Source organism: Pogoniulus pusillus, chromosome 1, assembly GCF_015220805.1.
Source record: "Pogoniulus pusillus isolate bPogPus1 chromosome 1, bPogPus1.pri, whole genome shotgun sequence".
Taxonomy (NCBI): Eukaryota; Metazoa; Chordata; class Aves; order Piciformes; family Lybiidae; genus Pogoniulus; species Pogoniulus pusillus.
This window is the reverse complement of record NC_087264.1, coordinates 26440612-26460951: the sequence shown is the minus strand read 5'-3', so window position 1 is coordinate 26460951 and position 20340 is coordinate 26440612. Positions and strand designations below refer to the sequence as shown.

Sequence of the window (20340 nt, the reverse complement as noted above, 5' to 3'; positions counted from 1 at the left end):
AGCCCCGGAAGCCATGCATCATCAGGCCTCCCACACCTGCCGTGGGGACCTGCTCATGGCCCGGATGAGGCACAAGGCACCTCATCCACATTGCAGGCCCTCTTCCCAACCCTCTCCAAGACCCCCTATTTCCCCCCATCCCTCCCAAGGACAGTTATTTTCACCGTTGCTGCTGCCCACTTCTCAGGGGCTACATTTCCCCCAGGCTGATGTAGAGAAGTTCTGCACCACTACACTGCTTTTCTTTGCAGTTTTAGGTTCCACCGTTATAAGAAGTGACTCCTCACCCAGGAATGAGATGCTCAACTTATCTGTCTGTCCATCCAGCCAGTCGTTGGCTATGGGCAGAAAGGATATGAAGGGTAGAGTGTATCTGAAGCCCAGGCGAAAATTCCTCTCCTCGGTCCCTGGGTGAGGCTGTATGAAGGCATCTCTCAAGGGAAAGGAAGGACCTTGGCACATCTGTTAGGGTGCCATCTTGACTGCACTGGGAGGAAGCCTGGCTGGGCCAGCAGGACTCCCCATGACCATGCCCAAACCATCCTGGTCCACGATGGCTGGCAAATGTGTGGCCCTGGCTTCTTTTCATTTCTTGGGTAATGACTGATTTAAAAGCTTGTTGAAGGCATCCAGCATTAGACCGTCTGCATGCAGACAAGCTCTGATGCACTGGAGATGGTCATCCAGGAGAAGAGGAGGCATCCAGGCTCGGGACAGAGACTGATGCCAGTTGGCCTTTCCCTCAAAAGCAGGGATCTGGGGAGGGCTTCTGGTCACCATACCTCCTCCTCATGCCACCGACTTTCCCACTGGCTCCCCAAGGTCCCAGGGTGACTGGAAGGAGCTGCACCTTAGAAGGTTCCTTGGACCTTTGTCAGTATTGGATGAAGGGCATCACCTGCAATCACTGTACAGTCTGCATTGCTGTGAGCGGGGAGCAGAGGACCCTTCCTGGCAAAGGAGGCAAAGGGAAGAGCTTCTGTAATGTTGCTGAAGTGGTCCCTGAGTGCCAGCCTATCTGGCTGTGCCAATGTTCCTGTACTGGCACATGAGAAGGTGCTTGAAGGTCTTCTTGAAAGTGGCATTGCAGAGGGCATAGCAGGCTGGGTTGATGGTGCTGTTGACGTAGCAGAGCCAGTAGCCAATGGACCACACTGTTTCGGGCACACAGGTCTCACAGAAGGTGTTAATGAGGACCATCACGTTGTACGGCGTCCATGTGAGTATGAAGGCTAGGAGGATGGCAAATATGGTGCGGGTGACTTTCTTCTCCCGGGCTGCCATCTGCCGCTTCTTCCGCACTTGGCTCCTGGCAATGCTGGCAAACTTCCTGGCGACGTTGGCTGGGCGGCTGTTGGACAGAGAGTTGTGGTTAGAGGCTCCTGCCTTAGCTGGGACAATCTCAATGGCCGTTACGCATTCGGTCCCAGTTTGCTTGGTGACAATCTTAATCTTGGACCACTTGGAAGTTGGGTTCACCCGGGGCTGGGCTGGGCTCTGCCCTTGCCCCACCGGCAAGATTTCTGCTGTGGGCTTATCTTTTGTGGTCTGAGTCATGCTGACAGTGCTGGACTCGTTGGAAGTCTCTTTCTCCTCCTGATGGCCAGCAGCCTCTGTCTGTGCTGAGGGCTTGTCATCCACTTTCCCGTTTCTCACTTCCTCTTTCACCTCCACAGCCTTCTTGGGGGAGTTATTGTTGTTTTGTTTGATCACGGGGCCCTTCAGGAACCGGAGGGACTTGCTTTTCTTTTCTTTCCTGCTTTCAGGCTTGTGCCTCCTCACCCTGCTCCTGCTGGCCAGGGAGATGTGGATGTACAGCACCGTCATGATGACCACAGGCAGGTAGAAAGCAGCAATGGCCGTGCCGAAGGTCACTGCCGGGTTGGAGAGGAACTGAATGTAGCATTCTCTCTCGGGGACTGTCCTCTTGCCCACAATGAACTGCCAGAACAAGATGGCAGGTGCCCAGAGAATGAAGGACAATATCCACGCTGCTGCGATCATTAGCCCTGCCATCTTGGTGGTCCTCCTGGCTGGGTATGTCAGGGGCTTGGTAACACAGAAGTACCGGTCAAAGCTGATGATGAGCAAGTTCATGACAGAGGCATTGCTTACCACGTAGTCCAGGGCTAGCCACAGGTCACACACCACAGCCCCCAGTGGCCAGTAGCCTTTGATGATGTAGACTGTGTAAAGGTTCATGGAGAAGACCCCAATGATGAGGTCTGCACAGGCCAGGCTGAAGAGAAAATAGTTATTGACAGTCTGGAGCTGGCGGTTCACCTTGATGGACAGCATCACCAGGATGTTCCCCACCACGGTGACGAGGCTGAGCGAGCCGGTGACGGTGGCGATGAAAACCAGCTCCACTGTCTTGTAGTTGCTGGGAGGCTGGATGGCCACCTCGGAGCGGTTGCCCAGGGTGAAGTTGTCATAGGTCAGATTGGCCATCTTCACTTGCCAGGGCTGAGCGGAAAGGTTGTGCATGGGGTCTGCAAGGGAAGCAGCGACAGAAAGAGAGACTGACATCTGCCAGCCTGTGCTGGCAGCCTTTGCTGCCACCCCAGTTTTCCCTGGCCAGCACTGCTCCTGGTTAGTGCTCAAAAATCTCCTGGGCTTGTTGGGTTTCTCTCTGCCATTGCAGCCTTCCCCAAGAGCTCTTTGAAGGCACCTTTTGTGTCCCCACTTAGCAAGGGAGGAGACACAGGGCTGTAGCAGGAGGACCAGAGACAGGGCTGGGTTCAGTCCTCTGGCCAGGGCACAATGGTTCCCTCTCTGCAGGGCCAGGAGCCACCTCCCAGCAGGAGCAGAGCTCTGGTGTGCCCCAGGGAGACATGCAGAGAGGTCAAGGGGCTGCAGGAGGGAGGGGATTGCACAGCCCAGTGCTGAAACCCCACCTGGAGCACTGCATCCCGTTCTGGAGCCCCTATTACAAGAAGGATATGGACATAGTGAAACATGTCCAGAGAAGGACCAAGAGGAATCTGAGGGACTTGCATTTTCTTTCCTGCTTTCAGGCTTGTGCCTCCTCACCCTGCTCCTGTTGACCAGGGAGATGTAGACGTACATCTGGGAGCCACCTCCCAGCAGGAGCAAAGCCCTAGTGTGCCCCAGGGAGGCACACAGAGAGGCCTAGGGGCTGCAGGAGAAGGGCAGGCTGTGCAGCCCAGCGATGATGCACAGCACTCCCTGCAAGGACAGGAGCCAGTGTCCTGCCTCAGGGACCAGAGCAGGTTTATAGCATGCCTCAGGTGCGTCCTGATGGCCTCCCCAAAGTACCTCCCCGGGAGGGAACTACCCAGCAAAGCCTTTAAATGCGATCCACTCAGCTCACCTGTGTGCCTGGCAGCAAAGAGCTCCTTCTGGAAGATTACATCTGGGACAAGGAAAACATCAAGTTACACTACAGCTTCATCCCAGTGTGAGCCCCTCAGCGTTTGACTGCAGGGCACCAACCTTTCCAGCTGAGGTGGCCTTGACAGAGAGGTGACATTGCTCAAGAGGCAGATAAGGCTGAAACCAGCTAATTTGGCTTGGCCTGGTTCACAGCCCTGCCCTGACAGGCGCAGGAGAGGGAATGAGCTGCACGAGTGCCATCAGCCAGCAATGAGAGGAAATGCTGGCCCCTTCCCACAGTCCCACTTCATCTTGCAGCTGCAGCCACACCAGCTGTGCAGATGTACAGAGTGAAGCCTGCTACATCTCTGCCTGCTACATGGAATTATTTCTGAGAGGTGGCAAGAGTTCCAGACAGAAAGACTACCTTCATCCAAACCGAGATGCCTGTGGTTAACACCCACCCCCCCACCAAGGTCAGAGGAATGAACCGAAAGTGATGTGTTGGGATGAAAGGGATTTTACTGGAAGAGAAAGGAAGACGAAAGGTACTGGAGGACGTGGACTGGTCAGGAGAGTGTCCTGTCAGACTTGCCTCTCCTACACCACTCAGGCCTCCCCAAAACTTTTGGGCCTTCACGAGCCTCAGCCTAGGTTCCAGAAGCATCCCAGCCCCACTAGCCCAGCAAGAGCAGCCTCTCCAGCAGGTCCACTCAGTGCCTAGGGCAAGGGTCCTGTCAGTCTACCCACCCAACCCCAAAGGAGCTGCTTCTGGTAGCACCACCAGAGGGGTGGGTAGGTGTCCATGTTGATGCACTCAGCAGGAGCACCTGTCACAGTGTGTGCCTGCAAAATGGCTTGGGTAATGGTGCTGGTTCCAAACCCCTGGGACTCCTGAGATGAATTAGCACAGTGTCTGAACACGCCACTGGCACACACCTCTCCCAAGCAGGGCTTGGTGGGCTTTGGGGTTAGTTCTTATTTTTAAAGTCTTCCAAAGGAAAAGCCCTTGCCTTGTGTTTGTGGGAGATGTCTGCCACTGGCAAACTGCTACGGTTTGCTATCTGACTTCAGAGCATACTTTGCACCCAATAGTGGTGGCACCTATGGCCTCAGGCAGCACCAGGGACCCAGTGCTTGGTTTTGAAAGAGATGCAGGTGCTAGGAAATGGAAGTACGGCTGCTGAGATGCTAAACGAGGCTATCAGTGTAGCTGCCATTAAGGCAGCTCCTGCATTAGCAGGGCTACACCTGCCATAGCAGCTGGGCTTTTCTTAAATCCACAGCTGAAAGAAGCAGGAGTGGGACAGGGAAATACCTCTGTACCAGTGTCCTCTGAGCCCACGAAGACAAAGCTCTATGAAAAGAAAGCAGCACCCATTGGTAGATACTCAATGCTAAATACTGGAGGGGAGAGGAAGCCTGGTGGCACTGCCCAGCTTTGCATCCAGCTCCAAGCACAAGAGGTGCATTGAGGGAGGGGGAAAGCATTTTCTGCTGCCGTGCTTCCTGGGCACCTAGCCAACGATGTGAGAGGAGGTGATAAGTGTGTAAAGTGACTTGGAAATATGTAATCCTGGCAGTTTGGGGGTTGGTTTCAGCACAATGGAAATGAGGTTTAAATTCTTCACTTTAGTGAGATGGGGAGATTTAGCTGTCACTCCTGTAACAGCTAATCAACCCGATCAGACAAGCTAGCAATCAAGCAGACATCTACCCCAGCTCTTCTAGGGCGGGGGGGGGGGGAACGTGAAAATCTTGACAAGAAACCTTGCCTCCGTCTCTGCTAAAATGAGGAGTTCACTTTTTCACTGGAGTCTGTGAACCGGCCTCGTCATATAAGTGCATCCGTCTACTTAACAGCCCTGACCGAGGTAAGAAAGGTTCTCCTCATCCCCCTCCGCTGAACTGCTGGCACAGGACACGAGAAGCAGGGCGAGCGGCGCAGCCCCACTCGCGCGTCGTTGGATGCCACCCAGAGGTCGTGCTGGAAAGTGGTGTGCTGAGACCGGGGCAGCTGCAGCCCCAGGTGCGTCTTTCAGGGTGAAGGACTGCCACAGGTGTTTTGAGAATGAGCCTCCACCAAAGGACAAAAATAAAGCAGCCTCCTGCCTGAGGGTAGGACGGGGAACGAGAACAGTGTGAAGCTGTGTACAACACAGACATACAACAGCGTGTAGGAACCTGAAGGTGGGTGCACCACTCACCCTCACCTCAGACACCATGGCTATTTTCTGCCATGCTCATCCTTCTTTCCCCATCTGCTCTGTCCATCTCTTCATCTCTCTGACCCTGACCCCCATCGCTGAGCTTACTGGGACAGCCTGGTGCTACCTTTGCCTTCCTGAGCAGCACGGGCAGCTCTGCCTGGAGCTGGAGCTGGAGCAGGCCAGGGGGAGCATGAATTCACCAGGTCTCAAAGCTCCTGGCCAAGCTGTGTGTCACACCTGTGCAGGCACTCAGGATTCATCCTGCCATTTGCCTTTGGGATGGAGAGCACCGAGGCTGTGTGATACAGCCTGATCTAGCTAAAGATGTCCTTGCTTGCTGCAGGGGTGTGGACAAGATGACTTTTGAGGGTCCCTTCCAACCCAATGCATTCTACGATTCTATGTGGGGAGGGCCCAATGTAGGGGCATAGCCCTTGGGCAGCTCCAGCTCTACCTGCACCCCCAGGATGTGCCCAAAGATGGAGAGTGTGTTTAGGAGAGCTGTGGTGCTGCAACAGTCTCAGCACTTTGACTCCATCTCCACTCTCATGCCAGCAGCATCACTGTGTCTGATGCTGTGAAGCTTCCAGACACCACGGGACCTCTCCCAGGACCTGGGGGTCTCTTCATTAAATGCCACTGAATGTCACCCCACCAAGTGCCCATCTCTTCTCCTGCACCCCCAAGAGCTCATTTCTCCTCTCCTTCTCCTCAACTCCCCTCATCCCACAACACTGTCTCTGTTTCTACCCCCTTTACCCACACCTCCATGCCAGCAGTGCTGCCAGGGAGCAAATTCAGCCTTGGCAAAGCCCAGAGGACACTCCAGAAGGGCTTCTGGTGCTGAACCCTTGCCTGTGACAGCAAGTGACTTCTCCACTTGCACTTGCCATACCTTGTCTGCAGCACTCAGCAGGTGCTCCCCCAGACCTGTTCTCACCAGCCGGCTACAGCCAACTCCATCATCAGCCTCCTTCCTCCCTAGGACTTCTGGCAATGATTTATGTCTGTTTTTCTCCTCTCCACTGAAGCATTAGGAGCCTCCAACTCTTGACTGTTGGCATCTTTTGGGCTGAGGTTTTCTGTGGCCACTGGGGCACTCAGTGAGCATATCCTCAAGACAGGGAAAAGCCTTTCCCTTCCTACCCTACATCTTGCATGTTTCAGACAAAGACAAGAGGCTACAGGCAGCTGCAGATCCAAGCAGAGTAGGTTGTCATTTGAGTGGGACCCACTGATTTTGGGCAGCACTTGGCACAACAAGGTCACCTTGCTGCCTGAGATCATGGGTGTCACCACTGTTAGGTGAAGAGACAGCTCCAGAGCTAGAGAGCAAATCAAGGCCAGCTCACCCCTCCACAATCACAGGCTGACATCTGAGGGCACAATGGAAAGCTCTGCTGTTTCCTTGCTGCACACCTTGTGTGTCACTCCAGCAAGCCTTCCCAACCTGTGGCACATTGCCACATAGGAAAGGAGAAGTCCTGGCACGGACTGCTAATGATCACCCCATGGTGATAATGTTTGTACTGGCTAGAGCCAGGTGCTCCATCAGGTGCAGTTAGTGTCCAAGCACCTGCTGAGCATTCAACCCATGTGGGACAGGGGCTAGGTCCCTCCTATCCCACCCTGTTCCATGCATGCCCATGTGATGGTGGCACTGCAAGCTGTGGGATGAACTCTTGGAGCAAGCAGCACTACTGCTCCAGTGTACCCTGCCTCTGCTCCCTGTACTGCACAGCTTCCATCGGCTCCCTCCACAGCCTCTGCTCCTCACACCACCACCACCCACTCCACTCCTTGCTCTGTCACTGACTCAGTCCCAGCCCCATCCTCGGCCTCTAGGTGGGGGAGCAGAGGCCAGTAGGGGCAGAGCAAAGGTTGGTCCATGTGAAGTCTATGGCGATGATCAGGGCTGTGTGCCCACCCAGCATGAGCAACAGGCTTCACCACCAGAAAACAAGTTCCACACTCAGATGCCAGTCAGGGGAAGAGGTTTGTCAGAGAAGGAGAAGAATTCAAGAAACCAGTGGCTTCTGAGCATGAGCTGCTCCCACAGGAGTGGGGCTTCTGCTCTGTGTGGGTGTGAGGAACAGCAATGCTGAAAAGACCTCGAGCCCAGGAGGCTCCCATGCTGGTAAGGATGGGGTGGCTGTGGATGCCAGCTTCTGACTGACTGGACCCTGTGGGGCTCCAGCTGCCTGTCTCTAAGAGGGAGGAAAGGTGACCTGCTCTGCTGCAGGGACATCCTGGAGGAAGGCACACATCACTCCCTGCTCCAGCTGGGTGCAGAGTGCTGGAGCCAGGGCATATTTTGCTCCAGCGTTGCTGCAAGGAATGCACTTCCAGCCTCTTACTTGTCTTGGCCTTCCCAAAGGCATTGAGAGTGTGACAGTCTTAAAGGGACAATACCTGTTATGTCCAAGTGCTGATGTGATGTGAGGCTGAGCAGTGAGCACAGCCACAACCAGAATCTGAGGAGAGAAGGGAAGAAAAAGAAGGGAGGGAGAGAAGATGCCGAAGGGATATGAATCCTGCATGCAAAGTGAAGGGACACTCAGAGAGGGGTGACAGTTTGTGGTGCTAATTGCATTATCTAATAACTGTTAATTAGTTCTTGACTCATGGCACCAGTTTAGTGAAGGATTGTTCTGGTTGACAGGTTCACACTCCTCAAAGAGTGCGAAAACAGAGCTCCTAGAGAACAGAAGCAGGCACCTTGGCAGTGTAATGTATCAGGAGAGGATCAGGGGCAGTCCATGTGCCTGGGCAGTGGGCATCAGCCTATGTTTACCCTACTGGGGCTGCTGCCAAGCTCATGTCAGGCTGCCCCTGTGCTTCTGCATCGGGAACAATGAAAGCAACAAACCAGCCAGGAAAATAGAAAGGAGATGAAGTGCCAGTGGGATTTGCTGTGCTAAGATGGCAGGGCACCCTCTGCCCTCCCAGCTCCAGCTGGCAGCTGTGCTGGTATCCTCAGGCATGGGCAAGGGTTGATGGACCCCTGCTCCAGCTCTGAGCCATCATGCCAGAGGAACTGCTTCTTGCCAGTAAGGTATGGGGAGGATCTGCACATTTTGTATTTCCTTTCAATGATTTATCCCCCTCTTCTTCACTCTGCTATCCAACTGGTTCTCACGAGGCAAAGTAAATTCCTCCATCCCTGACAGCTTTTCCTGGAGCCACTGGAGAAGCTCTGCAGCACAGGAGCTGCCAGCTTTCAGGGGGAGGCAAGGGGGCTGGTGAACCCCTCCTGTGCTCAGCATGTATTTTTGCTTTGCAGTCTGAACATTCGCTGTGTGTAGAGCCAGAAAGGGGCACTGTAGTCATCCCAACCTGGCCTCTTGCCCCTGGCAAGCCAGGAGCGCATGCTGCCTCCGCTGCTGCTTGTAGCTAGGTGGTTATTGCTGGATTTCAAAGCAAAAAACAAGCTGACCCATCCAAGGCTGTGTGCACACAGCCACAAGAAGCTCTTGCAGGTCCATGCTGTGGCCCATGTAAATAGCACACAACCCAGCTGCTCGCCAGCACCCCACAGCCGGCATGGCTGCGACTCCTGCCTGAGCTGGCTCCCCAGAAGGTGCCCTGTGTTGTAATCAGCTCATAAGAGGCTACACAGCACTGGCAAACCAGAAGGGGACTGGTGAAAAAGTGATTTAAAGTGGCTGAGAGTGGCTCCTATAAATAGCCCAAGAGCGCTGGCCACTCTGACAATTGATTAACCATCTGTCACCCAGTTGTTAGGCCAAATATATGACCTGTCAGTGCACCACTGACAGCCAGCATGCCCAGCAAACGCCATGCAAGGCAAACCCAGCCTTACCCCACTGTGCCCAGCACACAGTCCCCATGCACAGATGCCTCCCCAGCAGCTCACAGACCTGGGCTGGACTCCAGTGGATAACATCATGGTGGGAGAGGGCTCACTGCAGCAGCATCCTGGGTGGGGCTGGGAGGGGAGACATGACACCATCCTCTTCCTCCTATGCCCTCTGCCTTGACTCCCCAGGGCTGGTGGCAGAGCTCAGTCCATGACACTGAGCAGGAACATGCTCAGCTGTCATAGGATCACAGCATTGTTGTGGTTGGAAAAGACATCTAAGATTAACAAGTCCAACCGTCCACCTAAGGCCACCACAGTCACCACTCAACCATGTCCCAGAGTGCCATACCCACACGGTTCTTGAACACCTCCAGGGATGGCGACTCCACCACCTCCTAGGCAGCCTGTTCCAATGCCTGACCACCCTTTCAGTATAGATTTTTTTCCTAATATCCAATCCAAGCCTCCCCTGGCTTAATTCCAGGCATTTCATCTGAGCCTGGACTAAAGCTGCACTTCTCTATCTACTGCACTAATGCTCTCCGCCTCAGAGAGATGCTCACGCTCTTTTCTATCCCGGGCTCAAGCTTTAATGGGACGTACAGGTCCAGCTGCCAGGAAGGGCTCTGGGCTCAGGTGGCAGAGGGGAAGGAGAGAGAGGAGTAGAGCAGCAAGGGCCTGCCTGAATTATCTGGGGCTCCCCCCGGGAACAGGTTAGTGGCTGGGATCAGACACCTGCAAGACAGATGGTGATGGAGGATGGACAGGGCAGGGAATTGCAAGCCCCCAGATATGGCTGCTTAGAAGAGCAGCTCTCTCTGTCACAGGGACAAGGACCATCCCTGCCTGGGAACGGTGAGGCAGGTGGACTCAGCCCCTCTTTGGGGAAGCCAGTTGCACGGAAGTCTCTCAACCTGCCACAGCCCCACAGAGGCATGGTCACCCATGCACCTGAGGTACCAGCCCACCCCAGTCCTCCAGGAGCCTGGTCTGGTACTGGGCAAGGTGGGGGGTGGCACCCAGGCAAAGCACTGCAGCACTTTGTGCCCACACTCTTTGTCCCCTGGGCTTCCCATGGACTGTGAGGTGGGAATGCAGCTCAGGCAATCAGATGTGGTGCTCTGTGGCAGAGCAGAACCGTCAGGAACAAAATTCCCAGAGCTAAGGCACCACAGAGAGAAAACATCAAGGTGCTCATCTGAAATTTTAAAGACTGGGCAACAGGAACCAGAGTCCCTTGCCTGTGGAGCAGCGTGAGGCTCTGTGGAGCTTTGAAAGGAGAAAAAAGCCATCTGAGCAATTGGTAAGAGGAAAGAGAGATGATATCCTGAGCCAAGCACAGAAAACTGGGCAAGAGCAAGGGACCTGCAGAATGGATGTGACACAGTACAGCCTTAGTCCTGCAGACGGACGGCAGAGGAGAATCTTTGGGGTGTTAATGAAAAGGAAAGTGGAAATATTAGCCCTCACTTGGCCATGAGACCTGCAGAGAGTTTGGTGTTGGAGGTGACATCCGAGCAAGGGGACAGAGTGATAGACAGGAACTGCAGCAGAAAATGGATATGGGAGTACAGTGCATGGTCAGGTGGTATGGACCAGGTGACAAGAGCAGGTAGGGAACCCTTGCTCATGGAGACAAGAGAGAAGGGGAGGCAGGAATAGCTTCGGGCTGCCAGGGAGGAATTACACATCTGCACTGCAGAAGAGCTGTAAGAAACTCTTCTGAGAGGGCTCTTCCTCTCATGGAAAGAAACTGCCTGCAAAAATCTCCCTGTTGCCTTCCCTGAAGGCTTCCACAAGGTCTTTTCTGGGTAGAGCAGGTACAGTGCTGAGGCTGGACACTTTCATGGGACACAGCTCTTGTGCTCAGGTACCTCAGCTCTGCCTAGGAGTCACCTCACTCACTGTAGGATGTTGCTCTTGGATGTTGCTCTTCAGCCTGTCGTGGCCCTAACTAACACCACAGGCATCATCCTGCAACAGTGGACAGGGGTTTTAGCCACCTGTGGCTGTGTTTGGTGGCAAGTTTCATGAGTTGTACACTGGTTATGGGCCATGGCAGGGGATCTGAGCTCTGCAAACATCCTGGAGATGACCATGCTAGATGCTGCTCCTAAGTGTTGCAGAAAGGCAGACCCAAGCCCAGGCAACTCATGCCTGTTGTCAGGCAAAGGCTGATGCCAGCAAGGTTTTGTTTCTCTCCACTGCTCTCTGCACATGCATTTTTTGCTTTAACTGGGACTGCACATGATGTATCTGCCAACAGAGCAGAGATCCAAGCTACCCTGAAGGCACTAGCGATGGTGCGATGCAGGGTACGCTCCTTCCTGTCTCAGTCACGCAAAGATCCCACAAGCATGCCTGTCCCTGGGCGGCAGGGGCCGGCAGCCTGGCCGTGCTGCCGGTGGGCAGGCCCAGCTAACATCAACACTGAGAGGGTCTGCAAGGCAGGGCTCACTGAAGCGAGGCGCCATGCGTGCCTCTGGAGAGCCGACCCGTGACCTGCAGCGGATGCGAGGGCCTGGGACGTTGTGCTTGCAGAGTGATGATTTCAGACCTCGGTGTTGCACAACTAGAAATCTGAGTTTCCCACAGACAAATCAATCTAATCCTGCTTGAAGAGCCTAAAGATGTTAACCCATTAGCTGGTCAGTGCAGACCAATTCTACCGTGAGCCTTAAACCTCAATATAACACTTCGCCCAGCACCCCTTTCCTCCAGCTGAGGTACCTAGTACAAACCCCACTGCCTCTAAGCTGCAGGGTGCAGCAAATGATATTAGATTGAACATCAATTATGGTAGCAGGAGACTGCTGCTCTGCCTGGCTGTCTAGGGTAGAGGAGCTTTGATAACTCAGAACCGTGACGATAGCTCCGGCCAAGCCTGCTGGGTCTGAGGAGCTCCATGGTTTACACTTAGTCCTGCCTTTAAAGGACAAACTTCCCAGGTGCTGCTCTTCCTGTGCCAACTGACCTAGGATGAAACTCCACTATGAGGCTTTTGAAGACAAGCGAAGAGCCCTGCGGTTCCCCACGGTCCCCTCCAGCCTTCTCTGGGTTATGGAAGGAGCACTCAGGATGGATGCGTGTCCTTTATACCAGCATGCCCCAACCTGCCTAGTGCTGGGGTGGGGGGAGCAGAACAGGATGTGCTTGGGCATCTCTGCTGCTGCCTCATGCATAGAGTGGGACTGAAGCCCACACTGCACAGGACACACAGAGGTGATGGGGATAGGATCACGGCAAGACAGGAGGTCTGATTTGCAGGACCTCCAGCAAAGATTTCAGGGCGTATCAGGGGGATGAGGCTCTGTGCCTGCAGCCACTGAGTTTGGAGTCTTGGGTAACATGATGAAGTTAATTTTCTTAGTGAGTTTAGATCTTACAAGGTATAAACCAGCCTTCTGCTGGAATTCCTCCTCCTTGCAGTGCAGCCTCTGGGCTGAAGGCATCTCTGGAGAGTGCCTGAAGAAGTCCTGAGGCAATGGTGTAAGCAGCTGTGCCTGGCATGCAAGGGGTCAGGCTGAGGAGCATCTCCATCAGAGCTTGATTTGCTCACACTTCTTGTGTCAGGGGACTCAGGGCCTGAGGCCAGCTCAGATAATGCTGTCCTGACCCAGAGTCAAGTCCCAAGAGATCCAACACATCCATCCACAAGGAAGATGCAATGGATGCTAACACACAGAGACAGGGTGGGGACACCCAGGTGTCTGCTACTGGTTGTGTGTTTGCTGCTGAACCACTGTTGCTAAATATCAAGTGGAGAACCTGTAGGCACAACACCCTGCCCTGTGTGCCCCTCTACCAGCAAAGTACTGGCACAGTGGGCAAGCCTGCCTGGGAATAATGTACCTCAGATTCATTTGTCCAGGAAATGTCCAACTCCTCCTTGAAACTTCAGCAGATAAGTTTGTCAGAATGTAGCTCAAGGACCAGCCTCAGCATGGCCAAGGATCTGGATGCAGAAAGCCTTTCCTGTGCCTAGAGGGTTAAAAGGATGTTGTGATAGGCAGTGGTCTCCCAGGGATGGCCAAGCCTAGCATGCTATTCCACTTGGTTATGAGTCAGATAACAGTCACCCATGAAGACCCTCATTGCCTGGGCTGTCAGGGCAGAAGAACACAAGCCTCTTCCTAGAAACTGGTGTTGACTTTCTGACTGGTCACCTGAATCCCTTGGAAGAGACATGGCTCCAAACACCAACCTGAAGAGGCTTCCACATTGCTGAGATGCTGAGCCCTGCATCACCACTGGTGCCTGGGTGCTGGTGCTAGGACGGGCTTAGGATCAGCCTGTGGGAGATGCTGGGAGAGAGATGAAGAGATGAGGGGATGTAGATGGGAACGATCTGGGCCAAATTTCCATTTCTTGTCTGTGCCAGGTCCCACAGCCTCACATCTCCCTGGAACATATCCTTTAGATACGCAGTTTTAGAACCAGCCCAGAACGGCTGCTGAAACACAAAGCAAACCTTCTCCCTTGGCTTGCCGGAGACCAACAAGGGCATAACCTCATGTCAGCCTGAGCAGAAACTGACTCAAGGAGAAATCACATTTCTCCAGAAGATGCCCCTCAAAGCCTTGATTTCCCACACCAAGGAGTGGGGGGCAGCTTGCACACATGGAACTCTTGCAATGGGTGTGAGCGTGCAGACAGAGGAGCTGCATTTGTGCAGAAAGGAGCAGCCCCTTGCAAACAGCCTCCATTTCCCTCTCCTCTCACTGTTGCTCTTCCCGCTGCCTTCACAGAGCTGCATCTGTCACCCCGGCTGGGCACTCACCACCCTCTTCACCGCTCTGGCTGCTGCTGGCTGTGGTTCAGCAAGGCAGGCAGAGAAGGGGTTCTGCAGCGAAGGAATGCTGGGGTCTGCTCTGCATCATCCACTTGTCCTGGCCCCACTCTATTCTCTGGCTTTGTTTTCTTGGGTTTTGGTTTTGCTTGGGTTGTATTGGTTTTTTTTGTTTGTTTTGTTTTGTTTTGTTTTTCTGAGGAGATGTTTGTGATTTTAATTCAGAAAAGAAAAGAAAACCAACAAAACCCCAACCATGACAAAACCTGGCATCAGTTGGATCCTCGTGGGGACAGTTTAAAGAGAAAAACCATGCTCCTTCTGCAAACTCAGAGTAATTGGATCACAGCATTAATTAATCATTTCAGTTCACTTCTCTCCTATGAAAGAAAACAGACTTGACCCGCTGAGATGGGTCTGCCCCTTGTGTGAATAAACAAACCGTGGTTACTGGCAGCCCTCCTTCCATCAGCTTCCTGCTGCCCACTCACCGGGTCACGCACAGAGACACTGCTACCCTGCCCAGCAGATCCGGGAACATGCTGCTGGCTCTCAGCCAGGGCACCTTGACTTGGCTACTACAGAAAACAGGGGTTGCCATGCACAGAGACACTACCCCCTCCCAGATACCTGCTGTCATCCCCACCCAGGGGCTCTGCCTGCTGGCCACCAGCCCAGCTAAAGGGTAAACCAGGGACCGGTTGCTATTTCCTAGGATCTCTGTATGGGTGCCCTGCTCTGCTTTGAGGTGCCTCGTGGGGGCCTAGTGCAGGCTGGAGAATAGCATCAGGTGCTCAGGTCTCAGAAATCAAGATGTTAGGAAACAGGAGGTGATGCCCATCAGTAGTGACAGTGAAAAGCATCTTGCTGTTGCCTGTGATTTCAACGTGAGCGTTGTCACTGGTGATGTTTCACCAAAAGCATAAGCTCAAAGACCCTGGCATCTGAGTATTTTGGTAGAAAGTGTCAGCAGCAACAAGCCACCCCACTGGGTGTGTACCAGTCCTCCCAACCCCTCTGCTCATCCTGCAAATAACGACAGGTGAAACTGAACCACCCTCAAAGGGCACTCGAGTCACCTGTGGCAAAGCAGGGAGCCTCCAAAAGCCCAAGCAGAGCCCGCCAGCTTCGCCAGCTGCCCACAGGGCACAGAAGAGTGTTAGCTATTCCTCAGGTAGGGAATTACTTCCCTAGCCTTGTGCTCTGCAAATATCGGGTGGAAAATGTGGACACAAAAGAGTCAGAGAGATTGAAAGCAGGACAAAAGGCAAACCAGCACTGTTTTCATTAAAAACAAAAGTGAAATGAACTGCTCCCTGTTTTTGCTCCCTGTTTTGAAGCCAATGTCATTATTTGGGGAGAAAAGAAGGGTGGGGCTGCCCATCTTGTCCATGATGGGCCAACGGAGAGCCTGGGGCAGCTCTGCCGTTACCAGCAGGGAGGGCGCAGCCGCCCTAGTAAGGGCTGAAAGGTAGATGGGACCCACACCTTGGGGGGGGGGGGGGGGGGGCGCGGCGGGACAAGATCTATCCTCCTTGCAATGCCTAGACTGGCAGAGGGCTCTGCTTGGAGGTGAGGGGACTTCTGCCTAGTCATGTCCTGGGAGGTTGCCACAAGGGCCCTAGGAGGGGACAAAGTATCTAACAGAGAGGGGATCTTGTCCCTTCTGCTCTTGCCGGAGCACAGAGGGAAGCAAAGAAGTATGTAGGGACTCTCCTGCTTAGAAAACAAATCTCCTTCCGAGAAGAGGCACCAGGAGAGCAAACGACTGCCCGATATGTGGTGACTGCCCCGGGGTGCTCATGTGCCCCTGGCAGGGTGCTGACAGGGCCGATTCCCGGGTGATCAGAAGCGCCCTGGACCATGGGTCCCGGGGAGCAGTGTTGCTTTAGGTGGGAGTGGGAAGGGAGCTGCCAGCTCTCATCCCGGTGCCGTGGCAGGGCTGCAGCCCTCGCACGACTCCACGCAGCCCGGGGACGTGAACCAACGCGGGTGTCCCAACCCGCGGGGCGAGCTCGGGGGTCCTGAAGGGACAGAGGAGTGCCGGGAAACTGTCAGAGAGACCCTCCCGTTCCTGGGGTCATCGGGGCGCTACCTGTCCCGGAGGTGAGCGCCCGCTCCCCATGCTCCCCCAAGCCAGGCAGGCCCCCAGCCCTCACCACAGGGGCCCGGAGGGATGCCCTGTCCCGCCGTCCCCCCGCCCCACGCAGACGGAGCCCCTGAGCAGTGACTCACCGGGCAGCCCCCAGCCCCCGCCGCCGCTCGCCGCCGCCGAGCCGTTCTCAGCGGCCATGGTGCAGCGCCGAGCACGCCACCGCGCCCTCGGGGGCTCCGGTATGCATGGCCCCAGCCGGCTCCGGGCTCCCGGCGGCGCCGTGCGCGGCGGAGGGGCGGAGAGTGGCGGAGGGAAGGAGGGTCCGGAGCCGCCGGCTGGGCCCGGTCCTCCCTCCGCCCCCGTCCCTCCTCCGCTCCCAGATGTGCCTCCCCCCAGATGTTGCGCCTCCCCCTCCTCGCCGCAAAGACTCACCGGGGAGGGCTGTCAGGGAAGGGGAGGGGGAGACACACATCACGACGTCAGGAACCCGTTGCCAATCCCCATGTTACTGTTCGCATCCCTTTCCCAGGTGTGGGCCAGATGTTGCGCCAAGGGGGAGGCGGTACTGGGCAGTTGTGCCCCTCCACACCATCCGACGGGGCGGCGGGAGTGGTTCCCTGCAGCACCGCGGACAGCAGCCCCCGCCTGCCTCGGGACCGCCCCGGGACCACCCCCGGTCCGCCCGCTCCCCGCCCTCCCCGGCACGGCTTCGGGGCCGCCCCGGGACCACCCTCTCCCCGCCCGCCTCGGGACCGCCGGAGCCGAGGCCCTTGCTGCCCCGCTCCCCGTACCTATCAGCCCAGCCCGGAGGCTACGTCCCGCTCCGCTGCAGCGCCGGGAGCACCGGGACGTCAAAGCGCCGGGAGAGGCGGAGCAGGGTCCTCGACGCGTCCTCCTTGTCCTCAAAGCCCGTTAAAAATCCAGTCCGAGCGCACACATCTGCTGCCTTGAAACGCGCGATGAGCGCGATCGGGTTGACGCTAACGCTCAGGTCCGAGGCATTTCCCGGGGCACCCCAACGTCCGCAGGCGGCTTACGGGACAGTCGAGTGCCCCGCGGGTTCTGCCTTCTCCTGTCATCACAGTTAGGTGAAAATGTCGGGCAAGAAGAAATAAACGTGAAAAAAGGAAAGAGGAACCTTTCTTCCCTTTCCTCTGCACCTTTCCCCTTCTCTCTGCTGATACCCAGACCAAGTCTCTCAGCCACCCTCTGCCTCTCACTTTGTGCTGTCTCACAGAGACACACGAGTATCATCTCCCCATCTGCTCGGCTCTCACACATACATACATAAATACGCAGCAACAAATAAACCCTCCACTTTACCCACTCCCTTGAGTGATTACAGCCTCAGACAAACTCCCACCAACCCCTTACTTCACCTCCTCACCCCCCTCTCCCACAGGTCTCGCATTGAGAGATGCCACTTAACTGAAAGTTAGCATTTGATGTCGACATGTCATCTGACGTATTAGCCAGATGTGCCTCATTCACAGATCTGCCCTCTCTGTTCCCCAGATCCTGCAGTCTGGCATCTTATCCCTAGAGATGGAGACACATTTCTGAATGCTAGCAGAAAGAACATGATAGGGTAATTCAGACAATTTTCTCTGATGACACATCTCCAGCTCAAAGTGCTTCAAGCCTTGAAAAGGTTAAACTCTCTTGGTACTTTCACCAGCAGCTTGGTTGCTGCCTTTGCACACTGAGAGGCCCCTACCACAGCAGAGGGGCAGATGTACCACCTATATTATGGTCACCCTGGGCCAGATCCTGCCATTTTTTTAGTGACTGTTCAGCCAGTATTGATTTTCCTTCCTGGCTTCTGGAGGAGCGAGAGTACAAAGCTTTCCCCGTATCAGCTGGTGTTGAGCCACACGACTGCACTGAGGCGCTGTGACTCTTGCCAGCTTAACATCTGCCCACAGCATTTTTGCAGTCACTGACCAAGACTTGTCAGAGTCTCTTCCCTCGCCCCAGTGCCCCTGCCTCAAATAAACACCTCCTATTCCTCCTGCTAAAATGTGAAAGTACCTTTGCCACGCTCTGGCTAAACTCATCAGACCGAGGAAATATCTGTTTCGAAGTCAATTTGCTTGCACTGGAGTTAGGTTGTTTGATTGGACTCTTGTTTCAAACTACAACTCCCCATGGATAGACAAAAGGCTGTAATGAACAGCAAGAAGTCTTCTTCCAAAGCTGCTCAGTCATGTAGATAAAAATGCTTAACCGAATTGAATGCAAAACTTCTCAAGTTCCAACTGTAAGCCTAGCTTTGTGCACCCTCATTAGGAGCAGCAGAGCTTCTGGAAGCCCAGGCTCCTCATACGTATTAGCCAAGAGGACCGATGGCATCCTGGGGTGCGTCAGGAAAAGTGTGGCCAGCAGGTCTAGGGAGGTTCTTCTCCCACTCTGCTCTGCCCTGGTGAGACCATACCTGGAATACTGTGTCCAGTTCTGAGCTCCTCAGTTCAGGAAAGACAGAGACCTGCTGGAAAGAGTCCAGTGGAGAGCCATGGGGATGATCTGGGGTCTTGAGAATCTTCTCTATGGAGAAACTTGAGAAACCTGTGGTTGTTTAGTCTGGAGAAGACAAGACTGAGAGGAGATCTGATCAGTGTGTACAAATACCTGAGGGGTGAGTGTCAAGTGGATGGGGGCAATGTCTTTTTGCTGGTCAGCAGCAATAAGACAAAGAGCAATGGATACAAACTGGAACGTAGAAGGTTTCACCTCAGCATGAGGAAAAAACTCTTTACAGTGAGGGTGACAGAGCCCTAGAGCAGGGCCCAGAGAGGTTGTGGAGTCTCCTTCTCTGGAGACTTTCAAAACCTGCCTGGATGCATTCCTGTGTGACTGCCCTAGGAGATCCTGCCTTGGCAGGGAGGTTGGACTTGATGATCTTTCAAGGTCCCTTCAAACCTCTAAAGTTCTGTGATTCTGTCATTCTGATCAAATGTAACACTTAACTTCATTTGCCATGACATATTCACACATTCCCTGCTCTTGGGCTGCCATCGAGTTATCCAGTCCTTCTTGATGTCACCAAAATGACATCACCTCCCTCCTTAGGCCATGTAGACACTGACCATGAAAAACAGTAACTGCATTCCAGAATCTGACCCCAGCTCCTTACCCTTTTTCTGGCCAGACACATTGTGCCAGGCTGTGGGGTGGGACAGGAGGGACTTGGATTTGCCCCACACCAGAAGCTAGAGGCTAACTTGTCTTCAAATTCATTGCTTCAAGCAAGGAAAAGATCTTATTCTCTTACTCCTTATTCTCTTCTGAGATTAAGACCTGTGACATTCTGAGCCTCTTGCCATCTTGATTGACTGACAGGCACTTAGTGAGCAAAAGCCAGCACATGTCACCCTCTAGGGACCTAGGGTACTTCCAAAGATGGCCATTTTCATGTAATTGCAGATCTCACTTTTTTTTTTCATCACTGTATCTCCACTCTCCCTTTTTTGGATGGCTTCTTTGCCTTTTTTTCTTTAGCCATGACCATAGGCTTTGCTGTGCCTGATATACAACCAGCAATTGCTGCTCTTCTATGATCAGTTGGCAATGCTCCATCACGCTCCTCCATCCCAAAAACTACCTTCACACCAATGCAAAACCTAAAACCAGGCATTGCCAATCCTCTTCCCTCTATCCCTGATGTAAGAGATGAAGGAGCCAGTGGCAAGTGTCCACCTTGATGTATCAGTGCAAGTGGTTACCTTGATGTTCCATCGTGGCTCGTTACAGGTCCCACCTGTATCCATCCTGAGGCAGAGCAGGGGTTACATCACCAAGTAAGTGCTCAGAAGATGGGTACGTTTGAAAAGCAGGGAAGGCAGTCATGGGTCGTTCACTTTGGCTTCCCTCACAGGACTGGGAACATCCCCCAGTTATCTTTGAGAGACTCCCAGTGACTACACTCACACATGGCTCCTGGCACACAGTGCCAGCCCCTGGCTGCTGGGGTATTTGGAGAACTCAACCCTGGTCCTGCAGCCTCACGTCCACAGTGGGGGCTCTGCAGATGAAGAAGCAGTTATCACCCACCCCTGTGGCACATGGCACAGCCTGTTCAGACACACAC

The 20340-nt window shown here is 54.2% G+C and overlaps 1 protein-coding gene across 5 annotated transcripts; it reads right to left on the bottom strand.

The window, feature by feature from the left end:
* Positions 1 to 137: 137 nt before the first annotated feature.
* Positions 138 to 17136, bottom strand: CHRM4 (cholinergic receptor muscarinic 4). 5 transcript variants are annotated; one of them, XM_064145386.1, is made up of 4 exons: positions 16394 to 16635; positions 13574 to 13673; positions 3335 to 3376; positions 138 to 2492 (listed from the first exon to the last, which is right to left on the bottom strand). In XM_064145386.1, the coding sequence occupies exon 4, from the start codon at positions 2485 to 2487 to the stop codon at positions 1015 to 1017; it is 1473 nt and encodes a 490-aa protein (XP_064001456.1). In that variant the 5' UTR covers positions 2488 to 2492; positions 3335 to 3376; positions 13574 to 13673; positions 16394 to 16635; the 3' UTR covers positions 138 to 1014. The 5 variants fall into 5 exon arrangements, with proteins under 5 accessions (XP_064001456.1, XP_064001462.1, XP_064001429.1 ...); XM_064145392.1 differs by lacking the exons at positions 13574 to 13673; positions 16394 to 16635 and adding an exon at positions 17045 to 17136; XM_064145359.1 differs by lacking the exon at positions 13574 to 13673.
* Positions 17137 to 20340: the final 3204 nt, after the last annotated feature.